Here is a 20,924-nt window from a genome sequence, read left to right as displayed (position 1 = left end):
GCTTAATCAGAACCCTTTATAAATTTGGGGGGGACTATACAAAAGCATAAGCTCCTCAGTCCGGGTCCGAGGACATAGATGGGCAGCTTAAATTAACAAGTGATTAGTTCCGTTCAGAATTTCTTCTACATCCATGCGGTTTCACCGTCCTCGCATTTCGGTGCGTGGCCCAACCTGGAGGCCAATTTCCTTCAACGGCCCCCACATGTACATCATTTGGAAACCCATTCTCAGCAAATGTAGAGTGCAAAGACAGAATTAACGGCGGGATACTATTCGGTGAGGTATTCAGCGTTGGTAAAGGATTCAAATGACTGATAAGAGATAAGTTGGAAGGCTATGGCTAGCAAAGGGACAGTGACAACGTCCCCACTCCGGGATGTAGAAAGTTGCAATCGGACAGATAATATTAAGAGATAATTCAACACAGCTGGTGAATAAGCATCTGTTGCGTTGGTGTTTACGACAAAACTGGTGCACTGTGCTCGCTCTTAGATGGGGTTGGCAACTGGGAAGTCTCTATGCCCCATGTTCACGTATCAAACCCGCTTTAGATGTCGATTGCGCTCAAATCCTACCCGGGTCTTCCTTTGTTCCATCCACTTGGCAACATATTCAGATTCTCATGTAGGCCTTCCATGGACAAGTTCAATCTGATGATAGGCCAGGCATTTGCCTTTCCGCCAGAATTGTGACGACCGTGCAAAAGGACTAGTTATAACAAAACTATTTCATGGGCGATATTTTACGTCTCCACGATCAGGTCTAGAGGCGTCGTCACATATCATCCTAACGGGGCTAAAAATCCACGTATAAATAATTCTTGTTATACCAAACTTTCGCACTTGGGCTATTCGAGCTTTAAAGACGCCTCCTAGATACAGTATCTACTAAGTAACTAGGCAGGGTAATTTTGATTAATAGTAATATAACACTAGGCCTACCGTAATTTCCTATTTTCATGTCATTTGATGTGTATTTTAATCGCTTTTTTCCTTGGTAGAAATTACTTACCACTGCTTGGATAATCGATTCAGAGAGGAGAACTCGGGAGAGCGGGGTATGGGGTAGGGGTAAAGTTCGCGAACGCGCTAAATGCCAGCAAAGCCGTATACTGGTCTAGGCTAAAGAAGAAACAATTTCACATTAAGCTTTTAATGACCTAATACAGGCTGCATGCAAGGCCCTCTGAGCCTACGGTACATACCTAAAAGGGGTTACATACCGCTAGTTGGTAACCCCTCTCAGTCTTAGTACTAGTGTGACCCCTCTTAGCTATATGCCCACTCCACCGTATTATTTATATTAAGCGTCCCAACCATATTAGCCACTCAGCCATGGACATTTACGTTAAAGGAGGGTGATCGACTTGTTAAAAATTGGCCTTGAAGATACGTGAGTGAGGCTGTGAGCAGGCGGTGTACTAAACCTAGGTAGCCACCCTTTTTTTGGAGCGTGTGAGTCAGAACGAAAGTCCGAAGTCAGTTAAAGGTGATGTTATGTTCAAAGTCTTGACGAATTCGAACTGCTTATTATTTTCCGACCGATTATCTTTCAATCCAAGAATAACTACAACCATCACACGAATAAAACCATAACACAAACCACAATGCCGACAAACCCAACCATTCAGTCTAATAGCTACAGAGCTATCCGCGCGACCTACACACCAACTACTATTACCGTCTACCAAGCCTACTCATCCGAAATCGCTGACCCTGCCCTTCAAGCACAAACCTTTCAACCACCTTTCTCCCGCACCCGCATGACATGGATCAAGCCCTCATTCCTGTGGATGGCATACCGCTGCGGATGGGCAACAAAACCACGCCAGGAGCGTGTACTAGCCATCGAGATTACGCGCAAGGGATTCGAATGGGCTCTACAGCATTCGTGCTTGAGTCATTGGGGTGACCAGAGGAAGGATATTGCAAAGGACAAAGAACAATGGCAGCAGCAATTACGTGAGAGTCCCGTCCGCATCCAATGGGACCCAGAGCGCGATCTCAAGCATCAGCCCTTGGAGTATCGTTCAATTCAGATTGGGCTAGGCCTCGGGGCAGTAGAAAGCTATGTCGATGAGTGGATTGTTTCTATTGTCGATGTGACGGATACAATGCACAAAATACGCGAATATCTGGAGGAAGGGGACTTGGATTCTGCTAGAGCCTGTCTACCGGAGGAGAAGGCTTATCCTTTATCGGAGGAATTAGCCAGGATCTTACATGCTTCATGCTGAAAGCCGAGAGATGCGGTTCAGCATACATGACCATAATGTAGTATGAGCTCGTTCGAAATTTCAGCTATAACCCCATTATATTCAGAGTAATCACGTACTCTATTCAAAGGTCACGCATTAAATCATCTCATATTAATTCACATGTCGAGGAGACATGACTTTGCGGCTCGAGACCGATTTAAGAGTCTGGTGCTCGTACCTGCCAAACCTATCCATCGTGGGATCGTCTCAACCTTGTTTTCCAAATAAATACTCTGTACAAAGAAATACAAAGAGCAGAATTAAAGGGAAGACACGATTTCAAAGAGACAGAGCATAACTTCAGGGAGCTCATTCGCCTGGGCAAAACGTTACCCATGTGCTTCGTTTGTCCGGGCGCTCGGTGGTGATTCGATGGCGTGGCGATCAGCGGCCCCCACTGCAATTCGTTGTTCATCTGGGAACGGGCCTTGAGAGTTCATCACAGACCAAGTCGCCTGCTGGATGCCTCCGATCACTCGAGAAAGATCAAAGGTAGATTGCGAAGATCGTGATGGACGAATTCAGCGAAGAACAGATGCTGTCGCTTGTTGCACAGATTCAAGATTGGCAGGTGAGTCTCGAGACCGAGAATAAAGCGCCCCTCCCATCCCTCTTTATACGCCTGGGCCCAAAACTAACAAACTGCAACAGAGTCAGTCATCTTACGTGGAGATACTTTGGTTAATCGAGAGTAGCAGCTAAGATGGATATACAGTCAATCATGGCTCGCTATTAAAGCATGTCCGCGCGCAGACAGAGTCCAGCGTGTCCAGTTACCCGGTCGGAGTCTCGGTAGGGCGTGTTCTTTCAAGGAACCAGCTGTCGTATCTAATAGAAAGAGTCTGTTTCAGTGCTTTCCAACGCCTTTGCCTCGCGCAAAGTTCCAACAGGCGCTAAGGATCCAAGAAATCTACAATCTACTTTACTGCTCAATCGCCGAGGATGAGCAGTGGATCCACGATGCAATTCAAGACATCATCCCCGTCGAGCCCCTCGCGGCGGCACTCTGGAGTATTTATGAAGCGGCTAAAGAAACCGGATATCTCCAGAATATTTCCGCAGGGATCTTCCGCTCAGATTATATGCTCCATCTGAACAATGGAATTGAACCTCGGGTCCCGGGCGCTATATTTGAAACGAGCCTGAAACAGGTCGAAATGAACACGTTCTCCGCGTCGGGTGGCTCTCATGCAAACAAGGTCGGAAACATGCATCGGTATCTGGCCCGAACGGGATTATACAACGTCAACGACGCGTCTGTGGACTTCTCATCGCTCCCAGTTAATAAAAACATCGAGTCAATCGTCTCCTGCCTGGCTTTGGCTCACAGCACCTATGGTGGACCAAGGAGTCAAGAAGCGAAACAGACAGCAGTTTTGATGATCGTGCAGCCGCATAATGTGAGCTATCCCAATCATTCCCAGTCCAACATCGCTTCACTCTGCTAGACATGACTGAAAGTTGGATATAGTTCAATATAGCAGACGAGCGCCCGATAGAATATTCACTCTGGAACCGAGAAGATCCAGTGCCAACCTATCGACTCGAATTTGGCCCCGATGTTCTTGAGCACACCTGGCTCACAGAAAACCGAGAATTACTCTTCCACCCCCGTGGCTCGCATCGACAACACCAGTAGAGATATCAGTTGCGTACCTGCGTGCTGGGTATGAAGCGAAGGAATACAATCACGCCGGCTGGGAGGCACGGTTGCAGCTCGAGAACTCCGCGGCAATCAAATGCCCATCTCTCCTCGCCCATATCGCAACGTTCAAGAAGGTACAACAAGCACTCACCGCACCCGGAGCCCTAGAAAGATTCCTCTCGGAATCGGACGCAGCCACCATTCGGGAGACCTTCGTGCCGGTATATCCATTAGACGAATCCGAGCAAGGTCTCATCGCACGAGCTCTGGCATTCGATCCCATCAAATCAGCCAACTACATCCTGAAGCCCTCTTTAGAAGGCGGAGGAAATAATGTGTACGGAACCAAAATCCCAGACTATCTCGCGGCGATCCCTCAAACACAATGGTGCTCATATATCCTAATGGAGCGCATCCAACCGCCGGTCCAATCCAACCTTCTCATGGGACCCGCGGCTCTAGACAGTGGGGAGACGGTCTCCGAGCTAGGAATCTTAGGGTGCTGTCTGTGGCAATCGCAATGGGACACGACGTCCGCCCGTCGGTGCGAAATGCTCCACAATACGGTAGGTGGTTGGACCTTCAAGACTAAATTTGCCGATGTCGACGAAATGAGTGTGGTCAAAGGCTATGGACACTTTGATACGCCGCGATTGATGGATGTGTGATTAGTTGCGTGGTGTGTTTGCGCTTGGGGCGATTTGTCCGAAGTATATCCGAAGCAGATGAGACGGGATAGCATCACATTCTCTCTTAGGAGCATAGGTTGACAGGATTCATATTCCATTCATCTTGATGATACTATGAATTAGCATCTTCTGATAGTCATTCAAGTTATTTTAGATCAACATACGCTGCTCTTTGCAATATGTCTCATGGTCAATTGGCTCCTCAATATGAAATTGAAATGCCACGCATGGTTGAGCAATTATCTGTCTACAGCTTCATCGACATTACAATCATCGAGTGAGGTAAATACCTCATAGAATTTGACGAGGTAATTCAGCCAGCCGAGATGGTCGGACCAGCATTTCCGTAGCCTTACTGGTCAACTTCACCGAAGAGGGCGAGACCTGATCGATCAACTCCGCTTGAGAGCCGTATCAGAGCAACCTGAGTGGGCAAGTCTTGAACTATTGCCGATTTACGGATAATCGACCTTATTGATTGACCATAAAAACCTCCTGGCATCGGCGGAAAGTAGGGTTTTCGCTAGGCCGTTCGACAGGGAATCCCAAGTATATCATGGATGCGCACGCCACGCCATGGCGCGGGTCGTCGCCTCTAAACTTAATTCTAATGAAAGTCAGAAAGGTCTAAGTCTAAAATGACCAGCAAATGACACTAACAAGACAGTGGAGAACGGACGTTCGCCGTCCAGAATGCTGGACGAAGAAGTTACAAAAGGGCCAAGAACAAAGAAGACATGTCATGTGCCAGTCATGTGGCGTCCCTTTCCTCGTCCCACTTTCAAACCCTTGCACTCTCGCAACTCTACCACAACAACGAACCAGCATCCACCAAGTCCAAGCATCGTTCCCCCACGCCAAGTGCACGGCGGATTTGCCTCTTTCAGCGGCGTGCCATTTTCTCTCCAGATATGGAGCCAATCAGGGTTCCAGCATCTGTAAGAAATCTGGCCAACCCCAGTTTCGCTCCTCTTGGCATCGCGGCACTTCCGCCGGACGTTTCCCGAGCCCCAGCCAGGGCAAACTTTGTTCATGCTTAGTCTAGCCAAGGGTCCACAGGTGTCTCATGTCTATCCCACTAGCTTCCTAATGCGGCTGCGAGAGAGAGAGAGAGAGAGAGAGAGAGAAAGGATGGAACCTGAGGTACTGTCTTCGTGGATCTTGGATCTCATCTGAGGCAGAAGACGATAATCGTGCGCCATGCTGTACTCGGTCGCGTTAGCGCAAGGAGAAGCGCACAAGAGCAACGTGCTGGGGATCGGCCTCGGTATGTCCGAAAAGGGTCGCTCGAGTCGAGGCGCATCGACGCACACCGGGATGCACACTACAAGCCGAGCCTGCACGATGTACCCCCTCCCCACACCATCTACCACCATGTGGTAGTTTTACCGGGGCCAAACTCGGCTGCAACCCCTCAGGGGCCCCAACATCGAAATGACCCACCGACCACGGCGATGCCCTCGAATGGCAGCTGCGTGTCGTGCAGCTCGTCCATCATCCATGTCATCTCGGCATCCAAGCTCCCTTGGCGTCTGCCCCTCTAACCTTGGCCGACTCCGTCTGTCCCACCGAAAGTCGGCCAACGGTGCTGTGATGGCTCTGAACCGTGCACAAACCGGAGATTCTGGGGTGCGTTTGCCTCATTGTCTCCTCGGAGCCAGGGTGGATCAGATCCGCCGAAAGGTGGACAAAGAAAATGAGATAGAGGGGGGGCAAAGAAACAAAGGTCTAGATGATTTGCCTCATTGGACTGGTTTGCTACTGGCTCAATTGCCGACTCGTATTGTCGTCTGAGCTTTTCATGCTGCAGGCTGGGGCTCCATTGGACTCGAATTACCCCGATTTTTCCCCCGCAGTACTACGGGGAATTTTCGTGAGGATCAGACGATGATTCAAAGGTATTAAAGAAAGTGTTGATTACCCCGTAGTTGTTCTGTTTCCAACCTGCTTCTCTCTCTCCCTCGCCTCTTCCTCCACTACCCACCTCCTTCCACTTCCTCCTAGTCGAGCTATCTTAACTTCACATCGCTCATCATGGCAGGCGGAGCCAAGAAGCCCGTCAACATCTTCCGCCTGAAGAACTTGGGTGAGCCCAAGGAGGTTTTCAACTGGAGGCTATGGTTCGCCGTCGTCTCCTTCGGCTTGATGGGTGCTGCCCGCGGTATCGATGAGGGTCTCATCTCTGGCGCTTTCAACTCCAAGGACTTCCAGCGCTACATCAACTACAGTTCCTACAGCACGGTCGAGCAAACCAACATCAAGGCCAATGTCTCTTCCATGGTTCAGATTGGTTCCGTCGGTGGTGCTCTATTGTAAGTGAAACAATACCGAGAGGAAGAATCCGCCAGCTGCATAGAAGAACCATTCACTAATTGATCATTTTCCTGAAATACAGTGCTTTCCTGGTTTGTGATCGCATCGGTCGCATTTGGGCTACTCGTCAGCTGTGCCTTATCTGGATCATCGGCGCGGCCATTTTCATGGCCAACAAGGGCAACCTTGGTGCGGTCTATGCTGGTCGATTCGTGGCCGGTCTAGGTGTGGGTCAGACGGTGGTCGTGGCTCCAGTCTATCTTGCGGAAATTGTAAGTAGCCACATGACAGCAGCGCGCTGGGAAGCCGGCTGTGTGACTACAATCCAATCCTTGGAACGCGACTGACCTACTATTCTCCAGGCTCCGGCAGCCATTCGGGGTCTCTGCACCTGTGTGTTCACCGGTTTTGTCTACCTCGGTGAGTAGCTATGCCGTATCTTTTGTGTACCCGATGGTGCCATGTGTCGGGTTTCACAGCGTTTGCAAATATTTTTTCTAACAATTCCGTTTATCTACAGGCATCGTGCTTGCCTATTTCGCGAACTATGGATGTCAAGTGAACATGAGCGATAACACTCACAAGCGCTGGGTAAGGACGGACTCATCCTTTTTTCGGCTTCACTTTCGTATATTTCAATCCAGAACTAACAGCTAGCAGGAGGTTCCTACCAGTCTCCATGTCATCTTCGCCGGGCTGATCTTCTGCCTCTCCTTCTTCCAATACGAGTCCCCTCGCTATCTGATCAAGCGAGGTCAGGTCGATAAGGCCATTGACAACCTCTCTCGTATCCGAAACTTACCAGCCGACCACGAGTATGTGGTTCGTGAAATCACCGCCATCCAAACCGCGCATCAAATCGAGATGGAGGCTACTATGGGTTCCGGTCCTCTGGGTATCATCAAGGAGACATTCCTGGTCCCTTCTAACCTCTACCGCGTTTACCTAGCCCTGATGGCGCAGATTCTGTCGCAGTGGTCAGGTGCCGGATCGATCACCGTCTACGCTACCGACCTCTTCAAGCTCTTGGGCATCACTGGTAGTAACGAGAACCTGCTCGTGACGGCTGTCTTTGGAATTATCAAACTGGTGGCAGCTATTCTGTGTGCTCTGTTCCTGGTCGACGTCATCGGTCGTAAGCGTGCTTTGTTGATTGGAATCACCTTGCAGGCAATCTCGATGTTCTACATCGCCGGATTCCTGACTGCCGTGCCCGAGATGGGCGTAGTAAAGGGTTTCAAGCTTCCCGAAAACAAGAAGGGCGCTAGCGAGGGCGCGATCGCTATGATCTTCATCTCTGGTTTCGGTTGGGCTCTTGGCTGGAACTCCATGCAGTACCTGCTCACTGCCGAACTGTTCCCTCTGCGTATCCGTGCCCTGGCCACCTCCTTGGCTATGACCTTGCACTTTGCAAACCAGTATGGCAACTCCCGTGCTGTGCCCAACATGCTGCTTCCTGTCTCCGAGGGCGGTATCAGCCCCAAGGGAACCTTCTGGTTCTTCGGTGTCATCACCCTCATCGGCGGTGTGTGGGTCTGGTTCAGCATTCCCGAGACCGCAGGTCGGAGCTTGGAGAGCATGGACCGACTATTCGAGCTGCCATGGTACAAGATTGGCCGGTACGGTAACCAGGATGCCGAAGAGCGCGATCAGGTTATTGATGAGAAGATGGAGGCTATGGTATCCCAGCACGGCACTGCGCAGCATGTCGAGCGACAGGATGCATCGACTCGCGTTTGAGAAGTAAGCTTGTCAATTTTTAGTTTCGATGATGTACAGAGATGCAGCATATGCCATCTGATGAGATATGCATGATGAATTCAATAATATTGACTGATTCTAATATGATTCACTGAAAATCAATAAAAGTAGTAGACTTTCCAAGTAGTAACAGAACAACGATCATGATGCGCCCGACGCCTTGGCATTTTTTTTCCAGAAGAACACCACCAACATTGAAGACCCAACCAGCACACACTATTCTTGCCTCCCTTCAACCCTTGACATCGAAGAACGATCTGAGACTGACCCTTCCAGCGGAATGATAACAATCCTCGCTTTCAGTGCCGCCTTCTCACGAGCCTCCTCCTCCGATTTCGCCCATTTCCGATCAGATCTATGAACATCCATATCATCCATCTCCCTAATATACTCATCCGGCAGATCAACCCGAATAACCACACCCTTAGGCCGGAAGAAAGTCTCATTCCACTGTGAAATATGCATTGAAAGCCGTTCACCGCGCACCCCCGCCATGGCAGCAATCAGGTTCCGCTGTTCCTGTCTCTTTCTCGCATTTCGAGCCACGAAGATGGCAGGAATAGCGCTAAGAGCCCCAATCATCAGCCCGCCAATGGCAAGTGTGCCGAGACCCTTGCCAATGACGGTACTCCACTGGGACCGGGAAAGCTTGGCCTCGTCACAGATGACCTGGGTGAATTGCTGCCAGTGCTCTTGGGAGATGCCATATTGAATTAGTTCGGCAGGGTATGCGAAGCCAGAGGTTGTCGCGGCGGTCCGAGATGGTACTTGGAGACCACGGGTCAGGGTTGATGCAACTGCTAGGCCTGGCTCATTGGAACTTGGTGGGAAGAGGTAGGTTTTTTCGTCGAGAGGGTGATCGGAGCTACCTTCTTCAGAAGGGTTATATGGTGGTGGAGCATCGAATGGATTGTGTTTCTGCGGAGTCCCCATTGTGGACAGAATGTTGAATGATGGTCTTGTTGCAATCAACATAGTAGATAATGAAGAAAAAGGTCGTGTGTTCAGGGTAGCGGGCAGCTTAAACAAATGAATCAGTAAAGAGTTATTTATGTCGTATACTTCTGACAAACCAGAAGCTGCAGAATGTCTTTGCCTGATTGATGAATTCCTGCACATCAAGGCATCCACAACCACGCCATTTATAATTCTCTATGGAGAACCTCTGCAGCACTGTTAATCGATTGTCATCCTCGAAAGCCTCTAAAATCCGAATCGTATTGGACACGAGCGATGTCGTGGCAGTGCTGCCTGAAAGAGTCATCGTGTCTCATCCAAGATTCGGAATCTAGAATCTACAATGTAACAATTCAAGTTTGCAGGATGATCAGACCACCTGGATCTGTTGGGTTTCGTTACGAGCTTTAATTAAGTTATCACTTGAATTACCCAATGAGGTCTCTGTCCGTTGGAAGAGGCTATGAGCGACCGCCACTTCGTAATCCGTCTTGGCTTACAAGGCTGCGAGTAACACAGAGGCTTCGCAGTGTGAAAAATGATGTGTTATCTTCATTCATCCAATCAGATGGACAGCAGAAATTGAGCCTCTTTTGCCCTCTAGATTCAGGGGTCAGCTTATCCCCGTTGATTCAAGTCATGGACGATAGACTCTTGCAAGACTTGAGGCCCGATGCATGAAATCTTCTTGACTCAAGCATGAAACAATAACTATGAGTCAGAGCTTCACAGCCCTGGTGGGGTGAACTAGCTAACTTAATTGATTTGACCGGTCTGGTTGGCCCGGCCCTGTGATGCTCGTATTTAGTTGATTTTCTTTGAGACTCCGACCAGTTGACGGGTATGGCTGGCTCGAAATCGTTGTAGTAATCCCTAATTACCACTAATTCTAACAAACAGCCGTCAATCAGTCATCAATCACTTGCATTCTATAGTTATTTGATTGACCGGTTGGTTTGTTCATTGTAATTCAGTCGGCCTTCGGAGGGACGTGCACGGGGCGGCTGTCCAACCACATCTCATCCGCCTTTTTCCCTTTTGGACGTGTTTGGACAGTTTCCCCGCCCCTTCACTTGTTCAATTTACCATTTTACCACCTTTCCTGATCGATCGACACTCTCCAACCCAAGCAAATTAGCAACCAACCATGACCACTCGCTATCGTGTCGAATGTAAGTCCAATCCTGCTGCTCATACGCACCTAATGGCGCAATCATTAATTGTCTCTGCCTGCTAATCTGCCCCCAACTAGATGCCCTCAAGGTACGCCCTTAACGCCCTTTTGTTTTCAGCTCATAGGTCCCCTTTCACTGACTACTTCTCCCGGGGTAGACTCATCGCCGCGATCAATTGGTTCGTCCTCGCCCTTTCTCCTGAGAAGCTAAGGGGGAAATTACTGACTTCGAAGATGATGTAGATCGAATGGATCAAGGTAGGCTTTCCAGCTGCTGTCTATGTATGATCCAGTAGTCAAAGAAATATATAGGGTCTCCTCGCAGTCCCATTTGTGCTGCATTCCCAACCCACAGCTATCTTTCAGGAATCCAGCGAGCGGCTCAACACAGTTGCAGCGGATTCTCACCAGCGCTATGCCGAGATTATGCGCGACGTTGAAAACCTGATCCTCGATCATAGTAAGTCAAGCAATGATCTAGCTAGGCAACACAATAAACTGTTGCTGTGATTGCCTTCGTCTATCATCTTCCTCGCTTGAATCATGCCGATTATTGATTGCTAATCACTTTGCCCCGCAGTTGAACATCACGAACGCAATGCCCCCGGCAAATCCAAGCTGAAGCTGCTGGTGCCTTCGGTCGGGACTTTTTTCACTCGCCTACATCTAGAAGATGCCTTCAAGTACCAAGATCAGCGCCGCTTCATCAGCCGGCGCCGATTCGTAGCGCCCTCATTCAACGATATCCGACTAATCCTAAACTCCGCCCAACTACGGGGTCTAGTGCGCTCCAGCGAGGTCCAGCTAGTCACCTTCGACGGAGATGTAACCCTCTACGACGACGGTGCATGCCTAACCCCAGATAACCCTGTCATCCCGCGGATCATGCGTCTTCTCGAGCAAGGGCGCAAGGTAGGCATCGTCACTGCGGCCGGGTACGAAGAGGCTCCGAAGTATTATGGCCGCCTGCACGGTCTCTTGGACGCGGTATATGAGTCTACTAGCTTGACGCTCGCCCAAAAGCAGGGTATCATCGTTATGGGCGGCGAGAGTAATTTCCTCTTTCGCTTTGATCCAGAGTCAGACGTGAAATTGACCTATGTACCTCGGGATGAATGGCTACTCGATGAGATGCGCACCTGGCGAGACGATGACATCAAAGAACTGCTCGATCTTGCTGAGTCGGCTCTACGAGCTTGTGCGGCCAATCTCAGTCTTCCAGCCGCCGTTCTACGTAAGGATCGGGCTGTCGGTGTCTACTCCGTGAACGGGGTTCGCATTAACCGGGAACAACTGGAGGAGACTGTCCTCGTTGTGCAGAACACCGTAGAAAGATCTGCGGTCGGTTCGCGACTCCCATTCTGTGCCTTCAACGGTAAATAAAGCCCTCCACTCCTATCCACATCGATTGAGTTAGCCTCGCTAACTCTGACCTCACAGGCGGAAACGATGTCTTCGTCGACATCGGCGACAAGTCCTGGGGTGTTCGAGCCTGCCAGCGATACTTTGGCGGCATCGATCCATCCAAGACGTTGCACATTGGCGATCAATTCTTATCGGCGGGGGCGAATGACTTTAAGGTATGCAAACAATAAACACATGACAACTTGGAGTGATCTCCTCGACTTACTCGATACCTCATTAGGCTCGACTAGCTTCTACAACTGCCTGGATTGCCAGTCCCACAGAGACGGTGGATCTCTTGGATGAGTTGGAAGGCGCAGTCAATCCGTCCAAGTAGGTTGATGGCATGTATGCGGTTGTCTTTTATGGAAATCATTATATAGCGCTTTACCTACAGTTGGGTTATAATCTAGCAAGCAGCATGCAATTTCGGCGATGTAGTTTACATCAATAATGTAACATACCCAGTCTTACACCTCCGAAGGTGTCTTACCCTGGAATAGTCATACAACATACAAAGAAGAATGTTTGGTCTGATAGGTCTACATTTGAAGCGATTGTCTAAACGGCTTGGTATTTTGCAGATCTAATTGCGAAAGCCGTCTGTACGTTTGGAGCCGAGGTCCGGAAAAAGAACACCAAAAATGGGACAGACAACGCAAGGAGCAGTTATAGCCCCTCACGACCAAGCCCGAGTCTTGTCCAGATCAATATGACATCTGAACGGTGTGTGGCGTATCATCATACAAGCATAAATGTGAGCGTCCATAGTGGTGACGTTCAGGTGAAGACCATCACGAGCAGAGGTGACGAGTCTGATAAAAAGCAGATTTGGTATCAAAGCAAAGGCCGAAGCTTTCGTGGAGGACGGTCAGGCGTCGCTAATTTCCGGTGACGGTCAGAAGAGTGGCGAACCAAGTCACGAGTGGTTCCTTCAAGGAGCACTGGGGACGGCAGAAACAACGTGAACCGTAGCGGGATCTAAACGGGAAAAGAAAAAGGAAAGTGTTAACATCCAGTAGAAGAGAAAGGGGTTGGAAGAAAACCGAAAGCACCATCGTCGCACATGACTTTGTGCGATCGAAGAGCCGATGAGGGCCAAACGTGCAAGGGTCCAATGGGGCTGCAAATTTCCAAAAGGATAGGGGAGATTGTTGGTGGTTTACATACTGTCGTAGATTGTCCAAGTATCCACAGCGCGAGCGGTAGAGCGGCCAGACAGCATGTTGACCACATCCTGCAGCTCAAGCCAGAACTCCGACTTGGGGCGGCGACGCGCCCAGTCGGTTTCGGTCGCCTCCAATCCAGTCTCGCCGCCCATTGGTGAGAACAGAACCTGAGAGCCCTTGACACCAATGACCGCAGCCGACAAGGGATCCGCGGCGATAGCATCCCGGGTCATGCCGGCATAGGATTCGATGTGCTGCATGCACTTGATGGACATCCGCAGGGCGCGGACACGGTCCATGGGCGACGGCTTGCCACCCTGCTGGAAGTGACCAGGAACCGCTGCACGCGACTCGAAGCGACCCTTGGCCTCCTCTTTGATCATGTCAGCAACTACCTGGGTGGTGTAGGTGCTTGAGGCACACTCATTGCGAAGAATAATCTTGCCCGCGCGGTTAGCACCCTTGTCACGAATGAAGTTATCGCGCAGGAAATCGATATCGCGCGAGAGCATCTTGATGTCAATGCCCTCCTCGGGAATGTACACGGCCACTGCGCCAACAGCCAGACCGGCCGTGGTCGCGATGTAGCCAGACTTTCCTCCCTGGGTCTCGATCACGAAGACACGGCGACGAGACGAGGAGGCCGACTGCCGAATGGCGTCGCAGAAGTCGATCAAGGTGTTCAAGCAGGTGTCGCTTCCCAGTGAGTACTCGGTGCCAGGCACGTTGTTGGAGATGGTGGCGGGCAGCACGACAAGAGGAATCTTGAACGCATCGTACTTCTCACGAGCTTTCCGCAGCTGGCTGACGGCAGTAAACGCCTCAAAGCCACCAACAACGAAGAGAGCGTCGAACTTGTAAAGCTCGAAGCATTTGGCAGTGCCCTCCATATCCTCCGAGGGTAGGCTACGGTTGGTACCAATGTCCGAACCACCCTCGTTGACCCAGCTGTCAGACTCGAGCCATTGGACTTCACGAACCGAGCTGATCGGCTTATCAGCATGGTGGCGGCAGAGACCGGGGAAACCGTTGTGAATTGCGAGGGGGGTGTGTCCACGGGTCAGGCAGTAGGCCACGACGGCGCGCGTGGCTTGGTTCATACCACCAGCGGGGGCACCGACGTGAATAATGGCAATGCGCATTTTCTGTATACAAAACATCAGTAAATCAATAACAAAAATTTATAGAGCAATGAAACATGTTTTGTCTTGAGATCATACCTTGCCTTCAGGGAGGATCATCTTGGGGTGATCCGGGGTTGCTGTGTTCAGATAAGCATGGTAGTATTCCTTGAACTCTGCATCACGTAGAGTCATGGCGGCCGCAAAGTCCTTCGCATGGATCTTTGCGGTGACTTCTTTGGTGGCCTGGACTGCCTCCATGAGAGGAGTCCGCATGATCTTGTTCTCGCGGATGGTGATAACGGGGGATGGAGACGTGGGCGTCATGTCCAGAACAGCACGAACGGCCTCAACACCCTGCAAGGTGGAGAGCCAGCGGTCGTAAGCACAAGCCGCACCACCTCGCTGGGTGTGACCCAGAACGGTGGTTCGAGTGTCCAAGCCCAATCGTTGCGTGAGAATATCTTTGATGGTCGAGCTCGAAATCTTGTTGAGTTGGCGATCCTGCGCTCCCTCGGCGACAATGACGATCGTGCGGCGCTTGCCACGCTCCTTGCGGTTCTATTGTTTCGAAACAAAAGCAATTGATTAGATACTGAGCCATTCAAGCCGTTTCCTCACTTCCGGGGACATACCTTGGTAATAATGGAGCACATGTCATCCTCCCAGCCATCCCGAGGGGGAATCTCGGGAATGAACAGCCAGTCTGCACCAGTACTAATGGCGGACATGAGGGCCAGCCATCCACAGTGGCGACCCATCACCTCAATTACGAAGCCTCGCTGGTGTGAGAACGCGGTGTCGAACACATCATCGACCGCATCACAAATACGAGTCAAGGACGAGTAACAGCCGATGGTAGCGTCGGTGCCTGACATGTCATTATCAATGGAACCGACCAGACCAACAATGTTCAGAACCTTGTAGGACTCCACTTGCTCCTCGGTCAATTCGCCAGCCGCAATGAGGTCGGACAACAGAGTCGGCCACTCGGCCCGGAAGACATCGGCACCAGTCAAGCTACCATCACCACCGCAGACCACGAGGGCATCAATGCCACGCAGAATCATATTCTTGGCCGCCCGCAGTCGGCCAGCACGCTCTCGGAAAGCCATGCTTCGAGCAGAGCCGATCAGTGTACCACCGCGCGACAGCCAGCCGCGGACATCCTCCCAATGCATCTGGCGGATCATGTTGCCGCCATTGACCAAGCCCTCGTAGCCTTCGAAGACGGCGTAGGCCTCGCAGTCGGAGTGCAGAGCCATACGGACGACGGCCCGCACGGCGCCGTTCATACCAGGAGCATCACCACCGGAGGTGAGGACACCAATGCGGCGCTTCTTGGGGGGATCGACGGGATGCTTGGCGGGCTCCATGATGGGGAATTGAAGACGGTCGACCTTCCCTAGGAGAGGTCGAGGACAAAACCGCTTCAAGAGATGATGAGATAGATGAAAGACGGGATCAAACTGAACTGGAAAATGGTCACAGTTAAACGCTGCAAAGCTAATGACGGCCAGTGGGAGAGGGGTTGAACCCAATTCCGGTGAGACAAAGCAGAAGTGGGGAGGTTACCAAAGGTATTTCGTCACAGACCCGGATAGACCTGTTGGCAGCTTTTGAAGGGGGGGTAAAACAGTGGCAATTGGAACTTGATTTAAAGATGGTTGATAATCGAGTGGGGGGAGTGACGAAAGAGGAAGTTTTGGCTTTCTGCTCTCTTAGTGGAAGCTGTTGTCATGAGGTCCCTCCGCCAGAAAAAAAAGTACTTGAGACGCCGTCCAAAACGAGGCGGGCACTGATGTCACCGTCGGGTTTCTACTTTGGGTTTAGGGCGGGCAGCTCAGTCAGGTGACTTGGAAGGGGGACGGCGATCCCAATGAGGAAAGTAGGGCTCAGTAATAGGGCAAGAGCCTGGGCAGGTGACATCAGGTGATAGAAATACTTGGGAGCCTGAACTTCCAGGCCTCCATTGTCCCTTTGCTTCACCCAGCGGAATCCCCCTGGAGCGTTCCTTTTCAATTGCTACATCATTGCTCTCTGATACTTGTGGCTATCTAAATTTGAGCAATAGATAGATGATATTCACCTCCATTACTTATTCTGTCCGATCGCAGGATATCCCTCTCATCCTTCAGCGAGTTGTATACCCGCCATTTGCAAAGATGGTCTGACCAGTGATCCACGCGCCGTCAGTACACAGGAATCGAATCACTGGGGCAATGTCCTGGACCATAGTCAATCTATTTCCCATGCCATTGCTCTTGTGGAATTCGACCGCTTCAGGGGACTCCTGGGGATAGAAGAACGCTGCCTTGGGTCAGCACCAGCCTCGTCTATACTTGACAATCAGCTAGCATCACATACGCGTATCCATCGGGCCTGGTGCCACATTGTTCACACTCACACGTCGGGCCTGCAATTCCTTGCAAACACCGCGGGTAAAGTGTTCCACGGGCGCCTTCGACCCAGCATAGGAGGTGTAGAATCCGGTAAAAGCGCCCAGCAGAGCAGTCACGATGGTGATGATCTTGCCATCATCAGAGATATGGCGGCCTGCTGCTTTCAGAATAAAGAATGCCGCCTTGGAATTGATTCTTCACCGGTATACGAGTCAACTTGGAATCTAATGTTCATAATGCAAAGGCTTCGAACTTACGCGAACATGGTATCATACTCCTCCTCCGAGATGTCGGTGATCGGCTTCTTCAGCACCTTGCCCACCGTGTTGACCACAATGTCAATCTTGCCAAAATCCTTGAGCACTGAGTCAAACAGTTTGTCCACGGCAGCCGCGGAAGTCAGATCGCCCTGGTAGAACGCAAACTTCAAGTTTGGGTGCTTCTGCTTCAACTCGGCTTCCACTTCGACCGCACTGTTCTTGCTGCTCGCAGAGTTATAGTGAAGGGCCAGATTCGCACCAATTCCTGCAAGTTCGCGTGCCGTCTCGGCTCCAAGGTTCTTGACACCTCCGGTGATCAAAGCGACCTTGCCATTCAGTGCCATCGTATTTGATATGGGTAGAAACCGGATAGAATACAGACAGAAGTAGGTTCTGCAATGAGAGAAGATGCAGTATGGCGAATTACAATGCAGGATTGATACATTTGAGGGTAGTGCAGCATTGACTAAATACCTCTGCAACACCCGATTCTCTGGTGCGTTGCGCAGACCATCTGGTTACCTCACGCCGTCTTGCATCACACTACCCTTGAGAAGAGCCCATGGTTGGTCGAGCTGCAAGAACAGTGGAGCTCATCATCCATCCAAAAGATTTAGATGCATACCAAAAGTTGCGGTCGACAAAGAAACTCTTCGGATTAGATCTCGGGGCTAGCTGAGCGCAACCCATAGACGTGCTGATCCACGAATGGGCAGGGTTCCACGGATGTTCGGAGTCCCCACAGATGGCGGATCATTAACCTATGGGTTAGTCTCCTACGTCATAGAGCAGGGAAATAACGAGATATGTCAATGACACTGACCCTGCTGCCGCATAATTTGAATGTTCAAGAGACCGTTGTATGTCTCGTACTTTTCGCACCACACACAAAGCTGGCACGTTCCTACTGCCTGCCCTACTGGTGGGGAGTTTAGGCTTCGTAAGCAAAGAGTCCGATGGCCATGAGCTTTGACCTCTCAATTATCTGTGTTTTTATTGCCAGATACTGAATGGCGCAAAGGTGCAGGCTCTTCTCAGTACTTTCACTTAGGAAGTTTGAACTTGATCTCCATTAGGACGCCAGCGTCTAACCCCCTCCCCCAATATTCTTTGACAGGCCGCGAACGAAACTGAAGTTGCTGGTACTTGCAATTCATCGGGTTTGTAGAGGGGAATATCTGTCAAAATAGCTGTACCAGCAAAAATTCATGTGTCAAATAGAAAACCACCAGGAGGAAGATCCTAATGAGACCAAATAGCAGTGGAAGCCGTTGGATGACAAGCTTACCCTCGCGCTAGTCGCTTATGGCTCTAGCGTCGCCAATGTCAATCGTACCGAAGAATTGGCATTCCGAGGATCCATTAAGGACCAAAAAAGGTCAAAAAGCTAAGCTGGACTCGCGGGGAATCGAACCCCGGACCACTCCCATGCTAAGGGAGTATTATACCACTAAACCACAAGCCCAGTTCTATATTAGGAGATTAGAATTTTTGCTAAATGAACGATTTTTAAATTCTGCACCCCAATTGATCGGGAACGGTGCAGTTTTGGTTGATCCCAGAACCTAGAGCAACCCAAAATGTATACAGTCGGAGTCGAAAACAGATTCCCCTTTTTGCACACACGAATTGTTTCCTAGACCCTATCTCAAAGGGCCCTAATCTGTATTGGGTTACTCTAGAAATAATCCCTGCTTAGTTGTATCGTATCAAGCGGTTTCGCTGAATGACTTATTGTAAGATACTGTAATTCTCCGTGGAATCGCGGAGAATATTCCAAGCAAAAGTACCACCCTATGGGGTAGAAGATCTGGAGACGTGGCGAGGTCGTTCACATTCTCATTCCTCCTTCAGCAAGCCCGAAGCCTTCATCCACTCGTTTACTGTCACTCGTTTACTGTTGCTCGCTTACTGTCGCTCGTTTACTATCGTTTATTTTACTGTATATCAAAGAAAGCTGCACTACTGCTGTGGAGGGCTAACTCTGGTAGGAGAACATCCGTCTTGTTTATTCTGATGGCTGCTCTCCTACAACTATCATTTGTTCACAGCGTTTGTGGAAAGCTGACAACCCCGCATGGGCTGACGGGTCTTGCCGAGTTTGATTGAGATTAGATATGACTAGAAGTCTGTACCACAACGATAGCGTGTCCCAGCCTGAAGAACTCGAACTATGGGAATAGAACTGGCAGTATGCCCCCACCCTAGGGTACTTTCGCAGCCCCTACGATACTCGATCCACGTATAGCCCCGACCGGTTAAGTATACCTGAGACTAGGTTCGAGCCAGCAGGCTAGCTACGGACAAATACCCTCAAGCTACTTTAACTGTCCAAGTGGGAAGAGGGAAGAAACTACGATGAAGACCCGCCAAGTTGTATCTACTACTTAATAGAGTGGCGAGTTATAGTCAACAATAAGATTGTCGCAAAAGATACAGAAGAGGACGTGGTTCTGGCCCCAAATGCCTTCTAGGAAGAGACCTTGAAAAGAAACCTAGAGAATGTTCTCCGAGGAAAAGTCTCTGCCGACCGAAGGGTAAGAGCTGATGATACTGCAATTATTGTGTCTGTAAATAATCGTTCTTAGCGTGACCTCACTAAGCAATTCGACAAGCTTAATATTAATTGGACTGCTATCGAAAAAAGCTCTACATATAGTCTGGTCTGTTCTATCACGGAAAGAAACTCAGACTAAATATCTGCTTTAACTATATGGAGGATCGCTCTTCTCTAGCCGCCGGTCGGCGAGGAGAGAAGAGAGGTAAATCCTCCGATACAAAGAGAATGCTCGATGATCGGGATATATAGCTCGATGCTGAAGAGAATGCCTGTGGGAAATAATCAATTTAGCGCCGTGTTTATAATCCGATGAAATGTGCCTCGGCTTCCTGCTACCTTAGTCCTTACTGCTGGCTGGATCCAATAGGGAAAAAGCATTATCAACTCCGCACATATCATCTTAGACGGTTGGTTACCTACGTCGAAAAGGGTGGCGTTCTAGAGACGCACAAAGACGTCCCCGATGACATCAGGGAAGAGTTATACATGGAGGAGCAGCAGAGAATAGAGAAAGAAAAGCGTAAGGGAGGAAATATCCTTGCGGCCGGGGCACCCTATCCTCCTATCAACATTAATGTTTTACCGTCGCAATCATACCCTTCTGGATTAGACATTACGGCTCCCAAAGCGGCCGCTGAGTCGGCACGCTTGAATAATATAGGGCCACTACACATTCCGGGTTTCAGAGACGCGGCTATCAAAGAATACGGTAAGTGGCTTGCCTCGAGTGTCGAGGATGATGCCCTAAAAGCAGCGTTTCGGCAAGCCTGTGACGTAACGCTATCAGATGGCTTTGACCTTAAGCACATCTATAAGGACCAAAACCTAGAATTCTTTGTTGGCAAGGGGATCAAACCCGGAATTGCCCGAAGTTTTGTGGAGAATATTCGTGACTAGGTTGAGAATGTGAAGAAAACGGCACCTGTTGTTGAAGTGATGTAGAACAAATCATGTTGGCATTGGGAGTGGCTCTGGCTTTTTTTTACTTGCGTTGGATATATTCCTGATGAGTAATAAGTATTAATAGTTCGCTGAATCTATTTAGCGTCGTGACTACTTGACCAAGGTGATATGTCATTTTGAGCCCGGCGCCGCGAAGAAGCCAGCCTAAGACACTCAACACATCACATTGTTTTTGGCTTCGTACGTCGATTGTTTCCAGTCTTCCTTTCTTTGGCCGATATATGTTTGAAGTATCATTTCCTGAGA

General features: G+C 49.9%; 8 protein-coding genes across 8 annotated transcripts; 5 read left to right on the top strand and 3 right to left on the bottom strand.

The window, feature by feature from the left end:
- Positions 1 to 1,609: 1,609 nt before the first annotated feature.
- On the top strand, positions 1,610 to 2,239 carry N7458_012775 (DUF4291 domain-containing protein; the record flags this gene model as incomplete). The annotated part of the gene is made up of 1 exon (XM_056916156.1): positions 1,610 to 2,239. The coding sequence occupies one exon, from the start codon at positions 1,610 to 1,612 to the stop codon at positions 2,237 to 2,239; it is 630 nt and encodes a 209-aa protein (XP_056760910.1).
- A 532-nt stretch (positions 2,240 to 2,771) lies between these two features.
- N7458_012774 (uncharacterized protein) lies at positions 2,772 to 4,573 on the top strand (the record flags this gene model as incomplete). The annotated part of the gene is given in 4 exon segments (XM_056916155.1): positions 2,772 to 2,831; positions 3,112 to 3,660; positions 3,760 to 3,895; positions 3,909 to 4,573. 4 exon segments carry the CDS (start codon positions 2,772 to 2,774, stop codon positions 4,571 to 4,573), a joined length of 1,410 nt encoding a protein of 469 aa, XP_056760909.1.
- Positions 4,574 to 6,628: 2,055 nt separating this feature from the next.
- Positions 6,629 to 8,647, top strand: N7458_012773 (putative MFS quinate transporter; the record flags this gene model as incomplete). Its single annotated transcript, XM_056916154.1, has 5 exons — positions 6,629 to 6,906; positions 6,990 to 7,179; positions 7,270 to 7,327; positions 7,428 to 7,498; positions 7,568 to 8,647. The coding sequence occupies 5 exons, from the start codon at positions 6,629 to 6,631 to the stop codon at positions 8,645 to 8,647; spliced, it is 1,677 nt and encodes a 558-aa protein (XP_056760908.1).
- Positions 8,648 to 8,884: 237 nt separating this feature from the next.
- N7458_012772 (uncharacterized protein) lies at positions 8,885 to 9,601 on the bottom strand (the record flags this gene model as incomplete). Its single annotated transcript, XM_056916153.1, has 1 exon — positions 8,885 to 9,601. The coding sequence occupies one exon, from the start codon at positions 9,599 to 9,601 to the stop codon at positions 8,885 to 8,887; it is 717 nt and encodes a 238-aa protein (XP_056760907.1).
- A 1,171-nt stretch (positions 9,602 to 10,772) lies between these two features.
- isn1 (IMP 5'-nucleotidase ISN1) lies at positions 10,773 to 12,540 on the top strand (the record flags this gene model as incomplete). The annotated part of the gene is made up of 7 exons (XM_056916152.1): positions 10,773 to 10,797; positions 10,878 to 10,888; positions 11,043 to 11,081; positions 11,112 to 11,259; positions 11,380 to 12,174; positions 12,240 to 12,379; positions 12,445 to 12,540. The coding sequence occupies 7 exons, from the start codon at positions 10,773 to 10,775 to the stop codon at positions 12,538 to 12,540; spliced, it is 1,254 nt and encodes a 417-aa protein (XP_056760906.1).
- An 825-nt stretch (positions 12,541 to 13,365) lies between these two features.
- On the bottom strand, positions 13,366 to 15,869 carry N7458_012770 (ATP-dependent 6-phosphofructokinase; the record flags this gene model as incomplete). The annotated part of the gene is made up of 3 exons (XM_056916151.1): positions 13,366 to 14,517; positions 14,593 to 15,054; positions 15,129 to 15,869. The coding sequence occupies 3 exons, from the start codon at positions 15,867 to 15,869 to the stop codon at positions 13,366 to 13,368; spliced, it is 2,355 nt and encodes a 784-aa protein (XP_056760905.1).
- A 758-nt stretch (positions 15,870 to 16,627) lies between these two features.
- On the bottom strand, positions 16,628 to 17,499 carry N7458_012769 (uncharacterized protein; the record flags this gene model as incomplete). Its single annotated transcript, XM_056916150.1, has 3 exons — positions 16,628 to 16,803; positions 16,861 to 17,090; positions 17,153 to 17,499. 3 exons carry the CDS (start codon positions 17,497 to 17,499, stop codon positions 16,628 to 16,630), a joined length of 753 nt encoding a protein of 250 aa, XP_056760904.1.
- A 1,839-nt stretch (positions 17,500 to 19,338) lies between these two features.
- Positions 19,339 to 20,612, top strand: N7458_012768 (uncharacterized protein; the record flags this gene model as incomplete). The annotated part of the gene is made up of 2 exons (XM_056916149.1): positions 19,339 to 19,433; positions 20,402 to 20,612. Coding segments are annotated over 2 exons (306 nt in total), but the record flags the coding sequence as incomplete, so codon positions are not given.
- Between the last annotated feature and the right edge of the window lie 312 nt (positions 20,613 to 20,924).

The sequence above is a fragment of the Penicillium daleae genome (genome assembly GCF_028827525.1).
Source record: "Penicillium daleae strain IBT 16125 chromosome Unknown utg000009l_segment0_segment0, whole genome shotgun sequence".
NCBI lineage: Eukaryota > Fungi > Ascomycota > Eurotiomycetes > Eurotiales > Aspergillaceae > Penicillium > Penicillium daleae.
The sequence above is the reverse complement of the archived record's forward strand: the minus strand, read 5'-3'. Positions and strand labels throughout refer to the sequence as shown.